This window comes from Lactuca sativa, chromosome 3 (assembly GCF_002870075.4).
Source record: "Lactuca sativa cultivar Salinas chromosome 3, Lsat_Salinas_v11, whole genome shotgun sequence".
Taxonomy (NCBI): domain Eukaryota; kingdom Viridiplantae; phylum Streptophyta; class Magnoliopsida; order Asterales; family Asteraceae; genus Lactuca; species Lactuca sativa.
In genome coordinates, this window is record NC_056625.2 from 5,596,654 (window position 1) to 5,615,602 (window position 18,949).

The window sequence follows — 18,949 nt, forward strand, 5'->3', positions numbered from 1 at the left end:
CGCCGCCACCACCACCGTCATCATCATCGACACCACCACTGCCCCCCACCGTTTTCCCCACCACTGCCGCCGCCCCCACTCTCACCCTATCACCGCTACCGTTTTCTAAAAATAAAAACTAATAGAAAAATACACATCTAAACATGTTTTCTAATTTTCTAAAGCTAAAAATGAATAATGAATAATTTTTAGCTAAACACGTTTTCAAAATTTTTCAATGAAAACTGAAACAAAAACTGAAAAGAGAAAACGAAAAACGGAAAATAAAAAATGTTTTTCCGTAACTAAATGAAACCTTAGGGTGCGTTTAGTTGCGGAAAAATGGGTCGTTTTCCGGAAAAAATTTCCAAGAAAAATGAGAATTTTGAAAACGCGTTTAGTTCGTCTATTTTCTAAATTTTTCACGGAAAATAAAATTTTTCCGTTTTCTAAAATTACAAAGAAGTTGAAATTTTTTGGAAAACTAATAATTATTGTTTTCTATATTTTTCTAATTCCAAAATATTTCTAAAATATAAACACACTTACTCCCACCTCTACCTACCCACACCTTAACACCCCCAACCCACCACACCCCTACCTACCTACACCCACCTACTCCCAAGCCCACCCCCTACACACACACACACCCATACCCACCCCCATAACACACACATCCACAAACACACCCACCCAACACCACTACCACAATTATCGACCTACCATCACCATCACCAACACTACTACCAACATAACCATTGCCGCCACAATCACCACTACGACCAACACCGCCACCACCACCACTACCTCCGACGCCATCATCTACACCACCACTGCCCCTCATCGCTTGACCCACCCCCACTGTAACGCCCGTAGATCTGAGCTAGTCAATTTAGAGATAATAGGGGTCAAAAACGACTTTTCGACAAAATATTATTTAGAATAAATAATCTTAACCAAGTTGTAGAATACGTCTCAATGGTTCCATACATATAAAGAATGTCGGAATCCGAGTTATAACGAAGAAGTTATGGTCCGTCGAAGTTTACGGCAAAACGGACACGACACCGGGAGACATAAATAGTGAATTAACGATGGAGGACGTTTTAGCCTTAGAAATCTAAACAAAATTTGTAGGACACGTTAAACCGAGAATATACAAAAAAAGAACGCCCAAATCTGGCTTCGTATGAGGAAGTTATGAAATTTCTAAGATTTGGCTTAGCAGTGCATAGCCCGAAACTCGAATTTTAGATCGATCGGTTTTTAGCCTACGGTACCTAATTGAGAATTGAATATCTCATTAATAGGAACTCAACGGTAAAAAGAGAGAGACGAAAACAGAGTCCGCATGTAGAAGTTATGAATTTTACGCGGACATTTAACAATATAATCTCCTCGTACTGTTAAATTTAAAATCGGTCGAGAATTAACCAACAGAGTCAAAATGAAAGTTGTGGATCTTATTTTTACCTACGCGTGGATATAAAGAACGTAAAAAACGGAGGTCGTATGTGAAAGTTACGGATTTTAGAAGTCGGAAGTGTGCTGTAAGAAAATGAGTGATGTGGCACAATCTTGGCCATTGCTTTCTCCCCAAGTTTTGCCAATAGATAGTGACATGTGGCACCAAGTTCAGCCATTTTTCACCCTATAAATAGAACCTCTCCCACCCTCATTTTCTTCACACCTTTCCCATTCTTTCTTCTCTTTACTCTCTCTCTCTCTCTCTCTCTCTCTCTATATATATATATATATATATATATATATATATATATATATATATATATATATATATATATATATATATATATATATATATATATATATAACCTCTCTCTAGCCCCGAAACCCCCCCGAGAAGAAGAGATTTTTGGCTCGGGAACGCTGCTCCAAGCAAAGCTCGGTTTTCTATAAAACCTGCTGTAAGTGAGTTACGCCTATGCCATTTTTAATATAGCTTTTATTTAATTATAGTATCGTTATTAGGAACTTATAATAAGTACTTGAGCTATTATTATGAGTTATATAAGTATTGTTTAACGTTTATATAATAGTAATAATAGCTAGACTATTAATTAATCTCGGCGAATAATAGACTAAACTCTAGTGATAATAATACTAGGTTTCGTTAAAGGAAATTATTTTTTAAGAAGCGAAGCACTGTCTGAGTTCGGAATCACCACCTTACCAAGTGAGTGCATGGTCCCTTTCATCTTACACATAGATATGAAGTATTTAATATAAATTACGTGCTATATGTGCATATTTTCTGAATACTTGCTGTCTATGTTGGGTGAAATATTTTTATACACGTTTTAAATGATTTAAATTGTATATGTATTTTATATCTACAAAACGTGTTGGGTAAAACATGGGTAGATTTAATAGTCGCTGTGTGACCAAATAAAATAATGAGAGGCCTCGATATATATGTTATTGATGATCCAGTCATCTAGCGGAGTATAGATGACGACCACAGACTATTCTAGACAGTCCATTGGAACGCTAGCAGACTCGCAACCTGTAGGTGTTTATTTAAACTGTGTGCTCACCAGCAGTACTCCATCCCCCACATGATTGCCTTATTTGACATGAATTGCTGAGGAACCCCCGAAGCATGTGTTGTCACCTTGATGAAAGTCCTTAGACTAGGTCCTTAGTGTTAGATATTTTAGGGACGTAAAGTGAGGATAACGGGAACGGATAATCGGGTTTGTTTGGTTTGATAAAGTTAATAAAGTTATTTATTATGGGTTGAAAAACCTATGTACTCACCAGGTTTCCCAACTTGACCCACTCAGTTTATTTATATCACAGGTGTTGATATGAAGTCACATTACATTGAGAGATTAAGGAGATATAAATCACTAGTGATAATGAATGTAAGTTCTATTTATGCTTATGTTTATGTATTGACGATGACATCCCAAATATTTTAAAATGAATAAAAATACTTTTCTTCGGAAATGCTTTGATAACATATTTATCATGTTTTACTGGGAACAAATTCTGCAACATTTTTATTAAAAAAAGGTACTCAGATTTTTTATAAAGCATAAATAAAATCGGTATTTTCTGGCCGTGAAAATGGGGATGTCATAGTTGGTATCAGAGCATTAGTTTAAGCGAACTAGGCATTTGTAGGATTTCTAGACTTAAACTTAGAATGCTAAGCGATGATTGAGAGATGAGTGTCTAGTATATTTTAGACACAAGCACTAGTTTATTTTAGGAAAGATACCTAAATTGATTTTATGTGCTATATGCTATTATTTGTTCGGATCTATGGTTTGTTGCCGATCAGATCTAGAAACCATATGTGTTTAGGATTCTAAAGGTGGGACTACATTATTAGAACTAGCATATAAACATTTCGGAGGGATAAGGATGATTTAAACGTCTATCCTAAGTACAGATCTAAATTCACCCTATTCGGTGTAAAGATCAAAATGGCGAGAACCCGCAGTGGAGTCGGGAATGCGAATGAAAACAGACTCCAACCTCCAGTAATTGAGCAAATACCAGTTGTTTCAGCCGCTCATGAGCCAATGACGATGGCCGGAGTGTAGGTGATGATCCAGATGATGTTGGATCACCAAATGGAGGAAACCATGTGTTTACTCCAACAGAATCGCAAGGAAGCTACCATACCAATCGTAGAACCCGAGCTGAATGATGGACAGTCAGAAGGAGGTAACTACAGTGGGACCGTTGGTCAAGCTGATCCGCCAGTAATAAGGAGGAACAATCAAGATGACGGGGTCAAGAAGAATAGATGCAAGTACAAGGATTTTCTGACTTGCAAGCCATCGACTTTCACCGGAAAGGAAGATCGGATCGGAGTCATAGATTGGATCTCGGAGATGGAGTTAGCTTTCATGACGTGTGGTTGCAGAGGCAAATTGCAGACTACCTTTGCAGTACGTCAGTTCAGAGGAGGTGTTGTGCGCTGGTGGAATACCTTGGGGAAGACTCTAAGCCCCAATGAGCCCCTGCAACTGACATGGGCAGAGTTTTTGGTGCATTTAAAGTGCAAGTACTACTCATTAGAAATATCTAATTGTTTCTTAAAAGAGTTAAAATTGAATTAACAATTTTGATTGGCTCAAAGATTAACATTTCACATTGTTTATTAGATGTCTCAGAATCGAGACTTACATTAGTTTTTTTTTTTCTTCATTCTAAAATACATATATACATTAAATACAACAAAAACCAATAATTAATATATATATATATATATATATATATATATATATATATATATATATATATATATATATATATATATATATATATATATAAAAGAGTCATTGGCTTGCTAGCTAACACACATTGCCACTCAAGGAGAAGGCGCAATTTCGATTCTTGTCTTCATTTTTTCCATTTTCATTTTAAGTTATTATCTTTCAAAAAACATAATCATAATTGGCCAGTGGCTAAAATAAAAGATTTCTAAAATATAATGGTAAATGGGAAACAAAAAAATATTGGGGCATAAATGAGGTTATATCAAACCAAGAAAAGTATTTTATGTAAGTCAAACCGACACATCATCATGACCTCTTGGTGACCGACCAATGACCCAAATTTTTTTTTCCAAAATATAATGACAAATAAAGAATAAAAAAATGACTCAAAGAGAATAATATTGTATATATAAGGCTATCCATAATACTTCTTACGGACCACGAACCATCTCAACTCCACCTAGCCATCACAAACCACAAACCAACTCTGGTGTAGAGAGAGAGAGAGAGAGAGAGAGAGAGAGAGAGAGAGAGAGAGAGAGAGAGAGAGAAAAAAAAAGAAGAAGAAGAAGAAGAAGAAGAAGAAGAAGAAGGCTGACTCAGACCCGTTCTCTCATTGGGCGTTGTCGACCATGAAACGCATCACAAACCACCACAACCACGAGCCACCACCGACCATTGGGATGGTGTTCGTGATTGTGGTTCGTGGCCACGTCAACAACAAATACCTTCCTTGAAGGTATTGGATTGTCTAAAGACTTCTATGGCGTTAACCGACGACAAATTAGGTGAGAAAAAATTTGGTGGTTGTGTTCAAAAGTCCAAGAGATAACGCCGTATATAGTTTTACATGACTTTTTTTTCCTTATAATTTAATATTGGTCTTCTATTTTAAGTTTTATAGTGATCACTACTATTATAAAAGTATAAAACTGTGAACTTAATTAAATAATAGATCTTCTCCATATGCTAGGATTTTTGTTGCTTGACCTAAAATTTATATGGTAACAAATATCTTTTCTTTTCATTTAACAAAATTACAAAACCATTAAGTAGACGCATAATTACTTCCCTTTAATATAAGTCAAAGTAAGGTATCAAAATAGATAACATTATATGACCAAAATCAAATTGATCAACAACTTTATTCACATCGCACCAGAGTTTACATAAATTCAGACCCTCCATGTTTTCATGCTAGGTTTTCCCGGAGAAGCTCCTTAAGATATTATTAGTATTACACAGATGGTTTCTATTACATGTATAGATTTTTGTCTGATAACCTCTGAGAAGGGATTGCCATGAGTGGGTTTTTCTTCTTCAAGACAATCCCAAATTTATCAGAAAGCTCATGTTCTTTGTCTTTTGGCAAAGTCCAATCAAACGAGTGCAATAATGAAGCCAAAAGATACACCAACATCTTCTCACCCAAAGGAACTCCTGGACACCTTCTTCTACCAGATCCAAATGCCAGAAAGTTGGTGTTGTTTCCAGAATAATCGTATTTGGTTGTTCCATCGGGGTTTAGAAATCTATTGGGATCAAATTCCGTAGGATTTTCCCAGTATTTTGGATCCCTATGTATTGCCCAAACATTCAGAAACACATTGGAACCCTTTGGGACTGTGTATCCACCGACATTGCAAGACATATTTGGACATCGCCCTATCAACAGAGGAAGCGGAGGGTGTAAACGGAATGTTTCTTTAATCACGGCATCTAAGTAACATAATCGTGGAAGATGAGATTCTTCTACAATGTTGTTTAGGCCGATGACTTGCTCTAATTCGTCTTGTATCTTCTTCATTATCTCTGGATGTTTCAAAAGCTCTGCCATTGTCCATTCCGCCATTGTTGATGTTGTGTCTGTTCCTCCAGCTACGATGTCCTGTTTCAATAAAATTTAGTGAGTTATGTTATTGTTATGTGTCGAAGGGATGTCGACAAAGGGTTATGTAAATGATAAAAGCAAACAGAAAATAAAAGGGCTTGCTAGCTACCATGAAAAGGGCTTTAATTTGGGTAAGACTGAAAGTTGATGTATTGTCTTTTTGTTTATGCTCGAGTAAAATCTGCAATAAATCCTTTCTTCCCTCTTGTTCTACTGATTCTTCAGGTTTAACGCTCATTCTATCGTCGATTATCTTCTGAAATATCTCATCAACCTTCTGCAATTGTTGCTTTATTTTTTGTTCCACACCCTGTAAATCAAATCTGGAGAGTACCGGAAAAAAGTCTGATACGTTCGCTGCTCCCAGAAGCTCCACACTCTTTGAAATAACCTCCCTGAACCCAACACCAAGATTACTGTTTTCGTTCCTTTCATCCAAACTTTTCCCCCACATCATATTGGTTACGACACTCAACGACGACGTAAACGCGATCCCGCCGACGTCGATCTCATTCCCCATCGTTTCGTAGACGTGGTTGATAATTTTTCTGACTCCAGCTCGCCGGAAAGATCGAGAAGCTTCAAGGTTCTTGTTGCTCAGGACTTCGGAGACGAACACTTTACGCAGGTTACGCCAGTATGAGTTGTTGTCCGACCAGACGATATCTTTGCCACCGTATGTGAGGACAATCCCAGCCACCGGAGGGTCTCGGTTGGAGAAAACATCGTCCTGCACACGCACCACTTCTTTAGCAAGATCCGACGACCTGATGATGATGTAGGTCTTGCGACCGAGCTGGAGTTTAAAGATGGGGCCATAACGTTGACCCAATTTGGTGAATTCATGGTGCAAGTCGGGGCTGAGAAATGGAAGGTATCCCAGCACCGGCAAGCCACGAGGTCCCGGCGGCAACCGGAATGTGGCTTTCCTGAAACTGTACCATAAAATAGGGAATGAGATGACTGAAAAGATGAGTAATTGGAAAGTGAGGTCGTCTCTCTTGGTGGTGGTGATTAGTTCCGACCACCAAGACCACCGGCTATCTGATATCATTTTTGTGAAGATCGATGCTGATGAAATGCAAAGGGAGATAGAATTGATATATACTATAAATAAATAAAATATGGTTGTGTTTCAGAAATTAAGTCATAGAGAGTTAAATGTTTTTGTGGTTTGTACTCAAGATAGGATATTGTAGGTTGTGGGGGTTCCCCCTCCTCTTGGGCATTAAAAGCTGTTTTATGTGACAGAATAAGAGAACGATACATCATGTATTTATATCATTTCTGTTTCATATTTTGTAATCATCATGTATTTATATGTTTGATATTTTGGGTTTTATGCACCATATGAAGCTATTCAACAAAGTTTAACCGATAGTAATGTTATTATGTTCAAGATTTATGGATACAGTGTCATCATCGAAAAAGAGTTGAAGGTACATTTTGTTGTATTGTTGCGACTTTGTTGTAAAAGTACTACTCTAAATATCTATTTTAAAAACCATCCGGTAGAAAATAAATAATGTTTGTTAATAGAAAATATGGTATGAATAAGTGTTTTTTTTTTTTTTTTTTTAATAAATAGTCAATATAATAAATGATGATTATATTTTTTTGTTCAACATGGTTCATTTAACAGTTGTTTTGAGTATAAATCAGATTGAAAAACTTACAAAAATGAGATACTTCAATAAATATTTCTTTATGTAAATAAAAATATAGGTTCAATGTTATTAAACACAATAAATTGAAAATAATATTTACGGGAAAATGTCACTCTAGCACATTAAAATTATGGCAATTGTCCAATTTGGTTATTAATTTTTTTTTTGCACATTAGACCATTAAAGTCATATTTTACCCGTTAATTTAGTCATTTCCCCCAATTTTAAACGGTTTCCCGATTGCAATGCCTATGTGGATGGTTGATGTGTCGATTATGCTTACGTGTAAGATGTATGTGGAGTGTAGGGAAAGCATTATGCTTACGTGTAAGATGTATGTGGAGTGTAGGGAAAGCTGACCATGTAAGACGTATGTGTCCCCACCTAATAAATGATAAAACCCACCTTAACATCTTTTTCCCCTTTATCTTATTTGCAACTTGATTCCATTTTACGATCATCTTCAAATTCTATTATATATCCTTAATTCCAATTTACGATCATCTTCAAATCTGCACTCTTTTCCGACGAAGATAATCGGTAAATTATTAAGAACACAAGACTTCGTGTGCTCGCAAACTCTAAAAATAAACAAGAGAACGGGAAATAAGCAAAACAGAGGAAGTTATTCAATTTCTCAATAGTCAATACATCACTAGGATATGTTGTTTAAATAAAATAGAAAATACCAAAATTAAAGCAAACAGTTATTAGCTGATTTCAAGGCTTGATATCTTGGCTGTCAATTTAGTAAAGACAATTAGCCCTAATATCTTTTTTCACCTTGACGTATGCTAACCATAAACAAATGAATCTTGTTGTGTTGACTTGTGCTCTCGTTGGAATTTATTTGTCGGCCTAGCGATCTCAAACTCTTCGGCGAAGTTGAAGCCGATGATGTAACGAATGCCAGAATTAAATTGCAACGGACGTTTCTGAACTTATCAGATTGGCGAAGAGGACGTCTCTGAACTTATCAGCATTTAAACTCTGCAATGTTGAAACAAATTCAATACATTTTACCTCCACACGGTCGGAATCCAAATCCAAGTCCCAATCGTTATCCTGCAAATGAATTTCATCTAACTAAATCACTGTTGATCGCATCTTCCTTTCCCTCTTCATCGAAACACCGTCGTCGCCTCTCTTGTTGTTCGTCGGAATCCTTACAATAAAATCCGATAGACATTTTTGGACACCTACAAATCATCGCACTCCCAGATTCCTACTATCGATTGCTTCGTCATCGATGATTTCGCCATCTGTTTTTCGGAATAGATCAATGTCGGGGACTCCAGGAACACCTTCATCGTAAAAGAGATTGTCGGGCTAGGGTTGGGCGTTGGTTGGAGGCGGCAGAAAAGATTCATGGAGAAGAAGATGAGGCGTCAGTAAGATGAGGAAGATAGGATACAATATTTTTAGTTTACAAAATGAGAACGCAAAACAAAAAAAGTAATCAAAATTCACTCTTTGATTAAATGGAAAAACTGACTCAAAACCAATGTTTTACAATCTATTCTCATAATCATAAACTCGATTATAGATAGGTATATATAGACTAACACACCAACTTGTATTAGACTAGGAAACTTATGACCAACTTGCCATAAACTAAACTTTCCATAAATTAGATTGTTTGGTCTCCAAGTCCTCATCGACTTAGGATTCCAACAATCACCCCCGAATTTTTAAGTCCTTCTAGAGAATTCTTCAACCCGATCAACATCCTACTATCTCTTCTCACCACCCTGACCTCTTTAATCGAGCTTGTTTCGAGAGAACTTTTCCACCGAACAACAAGACTAGGTCACGACCACATTTACCGTCTTCCGTCACCCGCAAAACGAACCGAATCAAAGTTACCCACTTTGATGTCTTCCCGTCCGTTTATTCCGCGCTTCCGGTTAGTCTCTCTCTCTACCTTAGAACCAGTCCGATCAAGAAAAACCGAGGCTGTTGTTGAGATGCTTAAACTCGTAATCAAAAACAATCCACACCCCCTTAAAACGAACCCGGTTCCCGCTGCGTCTACCCCATAGCGAAAGGCTACGGTATTCTTGAAACCGACTCTCAAACTGGCACCGTCTTCACCTGGCTCTGATACCAATTCTAGTTTACAAAATGAGAATGCAAAACAAAAAAAGTAATCAAAATTCACTCTTTGATTAAATGGAAAAACTGACTCAAAACCAATGTTTTACAATCTATTCTCATAATCATAAACTCGATTATAGATAGGTATATATAGACTAACACACCAACTTGTATTAGACTAGGAAACTTATGACCAACTTGTTATAAACTAAACTTTCCATAAATTAGATTGTTTGGTCTCCAAGTCTTAATCGACTTAGGATTCCAACAATATTTAGGTTTTTTAATTTAGGCGAAATGGAAAACAAAAGCCACGTAGATTATATTTGATTTGTTTATTTTAAAAAAATGAAAAAAGCCATATAGACCTAGGTAACTGGTAAAACCGGGATTATATTGGAATATTTCCTTATTTAACAGGTAAAACATTATATTGGAATATTTCCTTATTTAACAGGTAAAACATGACTTTAATGGCCTAATGTGCAAAAAAAAAAATTAATGATCAAATTGGACAATTGTCACAACCTTAATGTGATACAGTGACATTTTCCCAATATTTAATAAATATTAATTCTAAAACATTTGTAAGTTGTAAGGCTGGAGGGTGTGATGCGGTTCCAAGGAGTGCGCTTTCGCCACATAAGCAGCGAACACCGTCCCCTGGGTGCGGTTTGGTGCAGTTCAAACCGTAGTGCTGCAAAAAATGGCCGCAACTTGTGATTGGGTGTAGATAATTTGACTGTTTTGTGATTGGGTGGGGAGAAATTAAAGTTTTTATTTATTTATTTATTTTTTAAATAAAGTATGGCACCACTCATTGAGTGTGACAAGGAACTGCACTTTTGTGGTAAAAATGACGTGACGTTTACGTGGCAACAAAAGAAGTACGGTTTCGATAACACTACTCTCTCCGACCTATGAGTAAGTTACTAATTTTATCACGTTTATCAGCCATAAATTTTGTCTATGAGGCGATGCAAAAAGTGTTTGAAGTCTCTCAACATCACATGCCTAATTCTACATGCAGCATGCTTACACCACAAGATTGGCTTCGAAGATATTAATATTTAAACAAAATGCTCGAAGCTTCCACCGTAACATAATGTTTATATGATGTGGACGAAATTTACACCACAACATAATGGGAGCTATTATTTCTACGCATTTATTTATACATCTACATAATTTTAAAAGAAAATGATAATTATGCCCCTCAATCATATTTAGGGTTTATTAATTATTCAAAGAAATAATTTTAGTAAAACTATTCTACCAAACGACAAACGAGCTTCCAGTAATACCCTTCAATGGAGTCTGTTTTTCCTCACCATCATTTTCATTTTAATCTCCTCTCTACTTGAGTACCTTGCTTACCCTATCTCCGGAACCATCATGCCTTTGACCCTTTGACTCTGTCACAAATTGCATCAAATCTGAAAATATAAAAGGAAAACCACCATAAATTCAAAGGATCATTTCTAAACTTAACATTTGCAATGAATTTCATTTGGTCCCAGGTTGCTTGCACGCCCATACGTTGCAACGGAAGCCGTAAGGCTAAACAGAATGCATCACAATTCATTTATGCTTGAATGCAGGGCCGATCCAAATGTATATATGGCCCGGGGCAAAAAAAATGTCCTTCAAAGACAAATATAATAAATATTAAAAAAAAACATTTGTTCTTTACTATATACATGTTCAATTAGCAATAACAAATAGTTAAATTGTTTATCTTTTGAGCTAATTTGAGTTTGAACTGACTTTAGACTTTAAAATCATTTAGGTAATATTTTTTTTATTTATATACACTACATAGCCCATAAATTTTGGACCCCTGGAGACGTGGGCCATGGACGGTCGCCCGGTTGCCCACTGTCTGGACCGGTCCTTTATGAATCTGTCACATCAATCAAGTCATAAACCTTAATAAATGGTGTTCTACTATTAAGTTGCTAGTGAGTGGGAAGAAGAATAGTGAGTCAGAGAGAGAGAGGAAGAAAAGAGCTTGTGACCAAGCATAGCCACAACCACAAAAGCTCACACTTGGTAATATAGGGTGGTGTTGGATGGAGGGATAACCCCCATTCCATACCGTCTAAAAAAATTATATCGGTATAATTAATTTCAAAATCAAATTATAAAAACTTATGTACGTATAATTCCTAATATATATTTTAATATAGAATTAATAATAAATAAAATATTTTTATATTTATATGCAGAAAAACTATAAAAAAAAGTTATAAAAATTTATTTATGTAAATAAATCTACATTTGCAGACATAAATATGTAAACAATTGAAAACAAAATTGCAAAAGTTGTACAAAAAAAACTATAACAAATATTAAGTTTTAAAAAACATTGAAAACAAAGTTATAAAAAATTATTGAGGAAATTTTGTAAGAAACGTTTGGACTAATTCGTAAAAGTAGTTATAAGAAAATGTAAGAGCATTGTTAAAAAAACGTTAAAAAATAAGTTTTCATAAAAGTCCTAACTTTGGAGGAAACTAGATTATAACATGCGTTAAACGCGGGGGAACATATTAAAAAAATATAAAAACATTTATATATATATATATATATATATATATATATATATATATATATATATATATATATATATATATATATATATATATATATATATTGCATAATAATTATAAATGAAAGTTTATGGCTATTGTTATTATTGAAATGTGAAGAAAAAAACACTGAAATCGATAAATATCTATAAACATTGTAGGACATGTTTGTAGACAACATTTTTTGTTTTATTAGTTGAACGACCTTCCTCGTCACATATGAGTACCTTCAAACATTTTTGCTTGTTACATGAGAAACAATTACATATAACTGACCATAGGTGAAAACATGTCTACGCAAGTATATTCCAACATTTGATAATGATTGTCATTGACTTTAGTTAATGGTCATAGCGAAACAAACTGCTATGGGGAATTGCCTATGTTGAAAACGGAATGGAATTTTTTATCGGATGGGGTCAACTTCATGTGAGGTATATAAGTAGTCTCGTTGAAAATTTTACTAGATATGATTCGCGCTTCAATGACGTGTCTTCCAAGCCTTACGATTTGTAATCCAGTACCATTGCATAGTCCTCTGGTTTGGTCGATATTACGAAGCAACATGACCGAAACACCTTTTTTAGTATAAGTTTATGGTTGGGAATTCCAGAGGCCTTAAAAGCATTCAACACATCCGGAGAGTATACTGATTCCTCGAAAGTTTCTTCTGCCTTGGTCTCACATATGGAATCTAAACTCGGATATGTTTTCCCTTGATCTTTCATCAATTCTAACATGTAGTCATTGATAGCATCAACTTCTTCATTAGTAAGGACCAAAATAACTTTATCTTGAAAATACGATGGATCATCAAGATGGTTCTGAAAGGATGATTAAATGTAAAATACAATTGAATGAATATGGTCACCCATAGATGGAACAATCACATCTTCTGGAAATTCAACTTCAACTTCACCATCATTAGGACCACAGATAGTACCTTCACCAATTTTAAGAATCCAATCAGCAAATGACTTTGTGTCTTCGAAATCATTGTTTGGACAACCGACTTGAAGCCTCATGTTTATAATCAAACGTAAAACTATACATTCACTCCATAATATTGATTAATGTAATGATGCCTGCATAATATCTGAACGATTTCCTCTTTGTATTACTAGAAGAATTTGTCGAAAGTCACCTCCAAATACAATGGTCTTGCCTCTAAATGGTTTATCAATGTCTAATAGAAGGATAACATCTCTAAGTGTCCTATCAACTCCTTCGAAACAATGACGATGCATCATTGGGTCTTCATCCCAAAGTATAAGGTTCGCTTTGTTCAACAGGGAAGCTACATTGTTACCTGGCGTAATAGAACAAAATGAATTCACATTCAAGTTAATTGGTATATGAAATCTTAAATGCGTTTTCCTACAACCAGAAAGCAAGAGTGATGCAATTCCGCTTGAAGCAACATTAATAATTACTTCACCTTTAGATCTAATAGCAGCAGACAATGTCTTCCAAACAAATGCTTTTCATGTTCCTCCATAACCATAGAGGAAAAAGACACCGCCTTTTTTTTTAACTGCATTCATAATTATATCATAAACATTTTTTTGCTTGACATTTAATTTTGAATGCAGTGATGTTCAAATTCAAGACTGGACGGATCATAATTAAGCTCATCTTGAATTAACATATTGCAAGAATCTTGAATATATTTATGATCAGGTAATGACATATTGAGTATTTTCTTAAGACTCAATCCACAACTCAATAAATATTTCTCAATGTACGACAACGTTGGGTGGTAAATTGCTTATGGTTTTAGCTTCAAGCCTGAAAACATTAAAAAATTATAAAATAATTTATTTATAATATCAATTGAAGTGGGAATGTTTTTTGTGTAAATGGTTTAGTTTATTTAAAAATGTACCTTTCACGCTTATTTCTTGTTCATGAACGTGAACGACATCATCAGAAAGACAACTATATGTCTCTTTAAAAACATGATGAGGCCGGGATAGAGTATCTGATGTAATCAACATAACGAATAGAGACCTGCAGAAAGAAGCGGTGGCCGAATGATGTGTTTCTTGTATATATAATATGTACTCTCTATCATCGTCTAATAGACCAAGAGCGTAGCAAGCATCTTTGTAAGAGTCATAAACGGTCCCGTTAACCATTCTAATATCTTCATAGCAAGTAGGACCCTTTACTTTGTTGAGCAAAATGCGTAAGTAATAAACATCACCACACTTGAGAGACACATGATTAATTCTGCTAAATAACTGTCTTTGTTTTTCTTCTTGTCCATACTTTATCTGATTTATTCCAAACATATTGAGTTGAGAATTCAACATAGGATAACTCCCTTGCCTTTTCATCGTAGCTATTACATTCCATCTAGGCCAAAAATTGAGAAGCAACAATAGTTGGTTTAGAAACAACATTTGTAACACGTTGGGATGGTTTAAACACAACAGGTTGTTTGTCTTGTAAGTGAAACGACAACCTTTCAACAGGTGGTGTTCTATAATGAATGTCATACCGAAAAAGTCTTCAGCATGCCTAACAAGCAGAAATATAACAACAATTGTAATATTCAACAATTTCATCACGATTGTTATTTTCTTTATGTTGTTTTTTTGTTATTTTTGGCGTCATAAAAAGATGCGATGATCCTGTCTGAACCTTTGTTAATATACTTAAAAAGGTACTTTATCGATCCAAACTGATTACACCACTCAAGATTCATATGGGCTTGGTATTGCTTCAAAAGTATCATATTATATGGAACAACATAAAGAAAATTAAGATCATTTAACATATCTTTCCTATAAAAGATAACACTTATAAAGAAATAAATGTTTATATAAATAAAAATTTAATTTTTATACCTATTATCCAAAGAAACTCCATTTTTCACGACATTGTTTCCATTGTCGTGTCTTTGGTAAACTGGATAACCATCATCGTCAATATACGTATCATTTATAAAGTCTTTTGGAAATCCTTTAGAACATTTGCCATTTTTCATACATAGTATAAATGGAAAATAATTGCTGCAAGGTCCATGTATCATGTTGTCAGAAACAATTTGATACAAATATGGTTCAAGTTACTTATGTGGCAATTCAACACATATAACACGATCTATGTCTTCGGAATTTGGAAATTTAGACTTTTTTTTTTCTAAAAATAGACATACGTGACAATGTGAGAGACCCCTTTTTTGAAGCTCGATCATATATATATATATATATATATATATATATATATATATATATATATATATATATATATATATATATATATATATAATTGTATAATGCAAATAAGTTATTTGGTTAATGCATAATACTATAAAATCAAAATAAAATAAAATGAATAATGACATTTTAGATTTATACCTCCATTGACTTCACCCAAAAAAATTTCTTCCTTGAGTCTAGTGATTAGTGAATCAAGTTTATTTTGAATTTTTTTGTCAAAATATCGGGCCTGTCTTCGGGTTTAAGATTTCCAGATTCAACGACCTCTGGCCATTTAGATTACATGTAACGGTTAAAAAAAAAGAGGATAATCAAACCAGTTAACCAAAGTCATTGCGTCTAATTAATTATGTTGCATTTAATGGATGTCACCCGTAAAAGAAGACGAAATAATAATACGGTTCCCATCACAGAAGCATCTTCAGTTCCTTCTTGAGCAGCCTCGACCAAGTCTCCATAAAGAGCGACATGTAATGTTGGTTGGTTAAACCGAATATAATTAAGTCGTTTATTTTCAACCATTGTATACGAATCAACCAAAAACTGTTGGAAGAGTTTTCTGGAACGTAATATCAAAGATATTTCATTAGTTCTATATTGTATACGATAACCAAAAAACTCTCGCATTGTCGGTGTTATTTGTCCTTTGGAATCTGGTTCTTCAACACCACGATATAATATATCCAATCGAAATCCATCTTCGGCATAAGGGAACAATAACATATATTAAAATAAAAGATATTGCGGATGCAACTCATTAATACGTTGAAGTTAATGACTTTGAGTTTCCAAAACAATATCTCGTGAATCGAAACCGTCAATGTCACCTACAATAAGTGCAACAACCTCACTTGTAGTAAGAAGATTATAATGTCTACCATCCTTTTCTCTTGTCCTAATCAATTTAAGCCTAATATGCTCTGTTGGATTCGATCTGAATCGATCACATGCCATTCTAAATTGCTTAACTAATGGATTTATAAAATCCAATAAACCAATTAGCTCATGAAGACTTAAGAACTCCATTGAAAAAGTATTTTCCATCGAATTATGAGATGTTGAATTTTCTTTTTTGAACTAAATTAATAGGAAAACAAAATCATGGATATAAATATTATGAGACATAATAAATTTTTTAACCAAATATATATATATATATATATATATATATATATATATATATATATATATATATATATAGGGTTAGGTTATTTCTTTTCTACTAACTATTGTGTGCCAGAATGCACAGATCTGGACCACCGGATGGAATATAATCAAAGGTTATGATCTGAGAGTCTATGATATTACAATAGGATAACATGCACCATATAATCACACAATTTTCAGCATAAGGGTATTTTGGTCAATTTACCTATATTAAAAAAGGAAATTTCGGGATTTTAAGGGATAGTTAATTCCTTTATTTTTAAAAATCTGAATAATTTAAATTAATTCAAATTTAAAATCCGATTTTATTCTGTAAAATGACAGAATGCCAACCATAAACTAGTAAATATATTTTCGATTTTATTTTTGCAGAATACATTTTCAATGCAGTTATATTTGACAATTGACCTGATTTAAGAATAAGATATTATTAATATACATCCAACTTGGGTCTATGATTTTATTCTTAATATACATCCGAAATTAAATACAAATCATATCATATCATATCATACTATATTATAAAGGAAACATTTTTCCTTTCACCACATTCATTGGAATCTCCCATGAATTTTTCCCTTCACCACATTCATTTGAAACTCCCATGACTTTTCAATTTCTTTCTAATAATAATTATAAGTTGGTTAATAAGGTTAAATAAAAATCAAACCTAAAGTATAATCATATATAAACTAAATTTCAAATTTAAAATAATATATTTAGTTCTAGTTATTAAGTGATTTTTTGAACTTTTAATATATTATACTTAATTTATTAGTTTTAATATATTGTTGGAGGTAAACCATTATCATTTTAAAAATACAATTTTGGAACAATTTGTATAAAATACTTAAATTATTAATTTGAAAATAACATTACCGGGTCAACTTAAATATAAATTTTATTTTAACTTAAACAACTCAAAGAATATTTTGTAAATAGTTAAAAATGATTAACTATAGTGTTTTTCTAATAATGATTATAAGTTGGTTAATAAGGTTAAATAAATATCAAGCATAAAGTGTAATCATAAATATACTAAATTTTAATTCTAAAATAATATATTTTTTCTCCTTATAAAGTTATGTCTTTAACTTTTAACATATTATACTTAATTTATTAGATTTAATATGTTGTTGTATGTAACCATTATCAATTTAAAACTACAACTTTTGAACAGTTTGGATAAAATACTTAAATTGTTATTTTAAATATAACATTACAATGTCAACTTAAATATAAATTTCAGTTCCACTTAAAAAACCAAAGTATTTTGTAAATAGTTAAAAGTGATAAATTATAGTGATAAATACAAAAAGTAAATTGTAATATCAATTTAATTAAAATATTTCCTAAAGATACTTTTATAATCGTTAACAGTTTTCAAATAAGTAGTTTAAAATAACTTACAATCACAATAGTTAAAAATAACTCTATATAAATGATTATATTGTTACCTTTAAAATCAAAAAATAATGTTTGATGTTTTAAATAATTATAATGATAAAAGTTAAAGCATTAATCAAATAAATTAAAAAAAATTAATTAACAATAACAACAACTATAAATAACATTAAACCATACATTATATTTAATTTTATACTTGTGTAACTCGCGGGTAGAAGTCATTCAAACGATTGAGATTATATAGTTATAATAGATGTATATATTATCATATAATTGAAAATAATCAATACATTATATCAATTTAGTATACGAATTATTATATCAAATTTAACAACAATATTATTGCTATATTAAAAAAAACATATATTTGTATAGACTTCAACTATATACGTGTTTCTGCACAATGCGCGAACATTCACCTAGTTCATACATATATTCTTACAGACTAATATCCATATACATTTTAATATAGTTATATACATATTATAACAACATTCATGAATATGAAATTATTAAACAAATACACTTGATCATCTTCAATGGTCCATATAATCAACTTGATCTTCACATATATACTTGTTGTTGAACTTGATTCCAAATATTTCTCTTGTATGATTAATATTAAATTCTTTCTTCATGCAATTCTGAAAGAATAAGATACATTACTCGG

At 33.2% G+C, this 18,949-nt stretch overlaps 1 protein-coding gene across 1 annotated transcript; it reads right to left on the reverse strand.

Moving 5' to 3' along the window:
• Positions 1–5,285: 5,285 nt before the first annotated feature.
• On the reverse strand, positions 5,286–7,340 carry LOC111877657 (geraniol 8-hydroxylase). Its single transcript, XM_023874173.3, has 2 exons — positions 6,233–7,340; positions 5,286–6,120 (listed from the first exon to the last, which is right to left on the reverse strand). Exons 1-2 carry the CDS (start codon positions 7,175–7,177, stop codon positions 5,488–5,490), a joined length of 1,578 nt encoding a protein of 525 aa, XP_023729941.1. The 5' UTR covers positions 7,178–7,340; the 3' UTR covers positions 5,286–5,487.
• Positions 7,341–18,949: the final 11,609 nt, after the last annotated feature.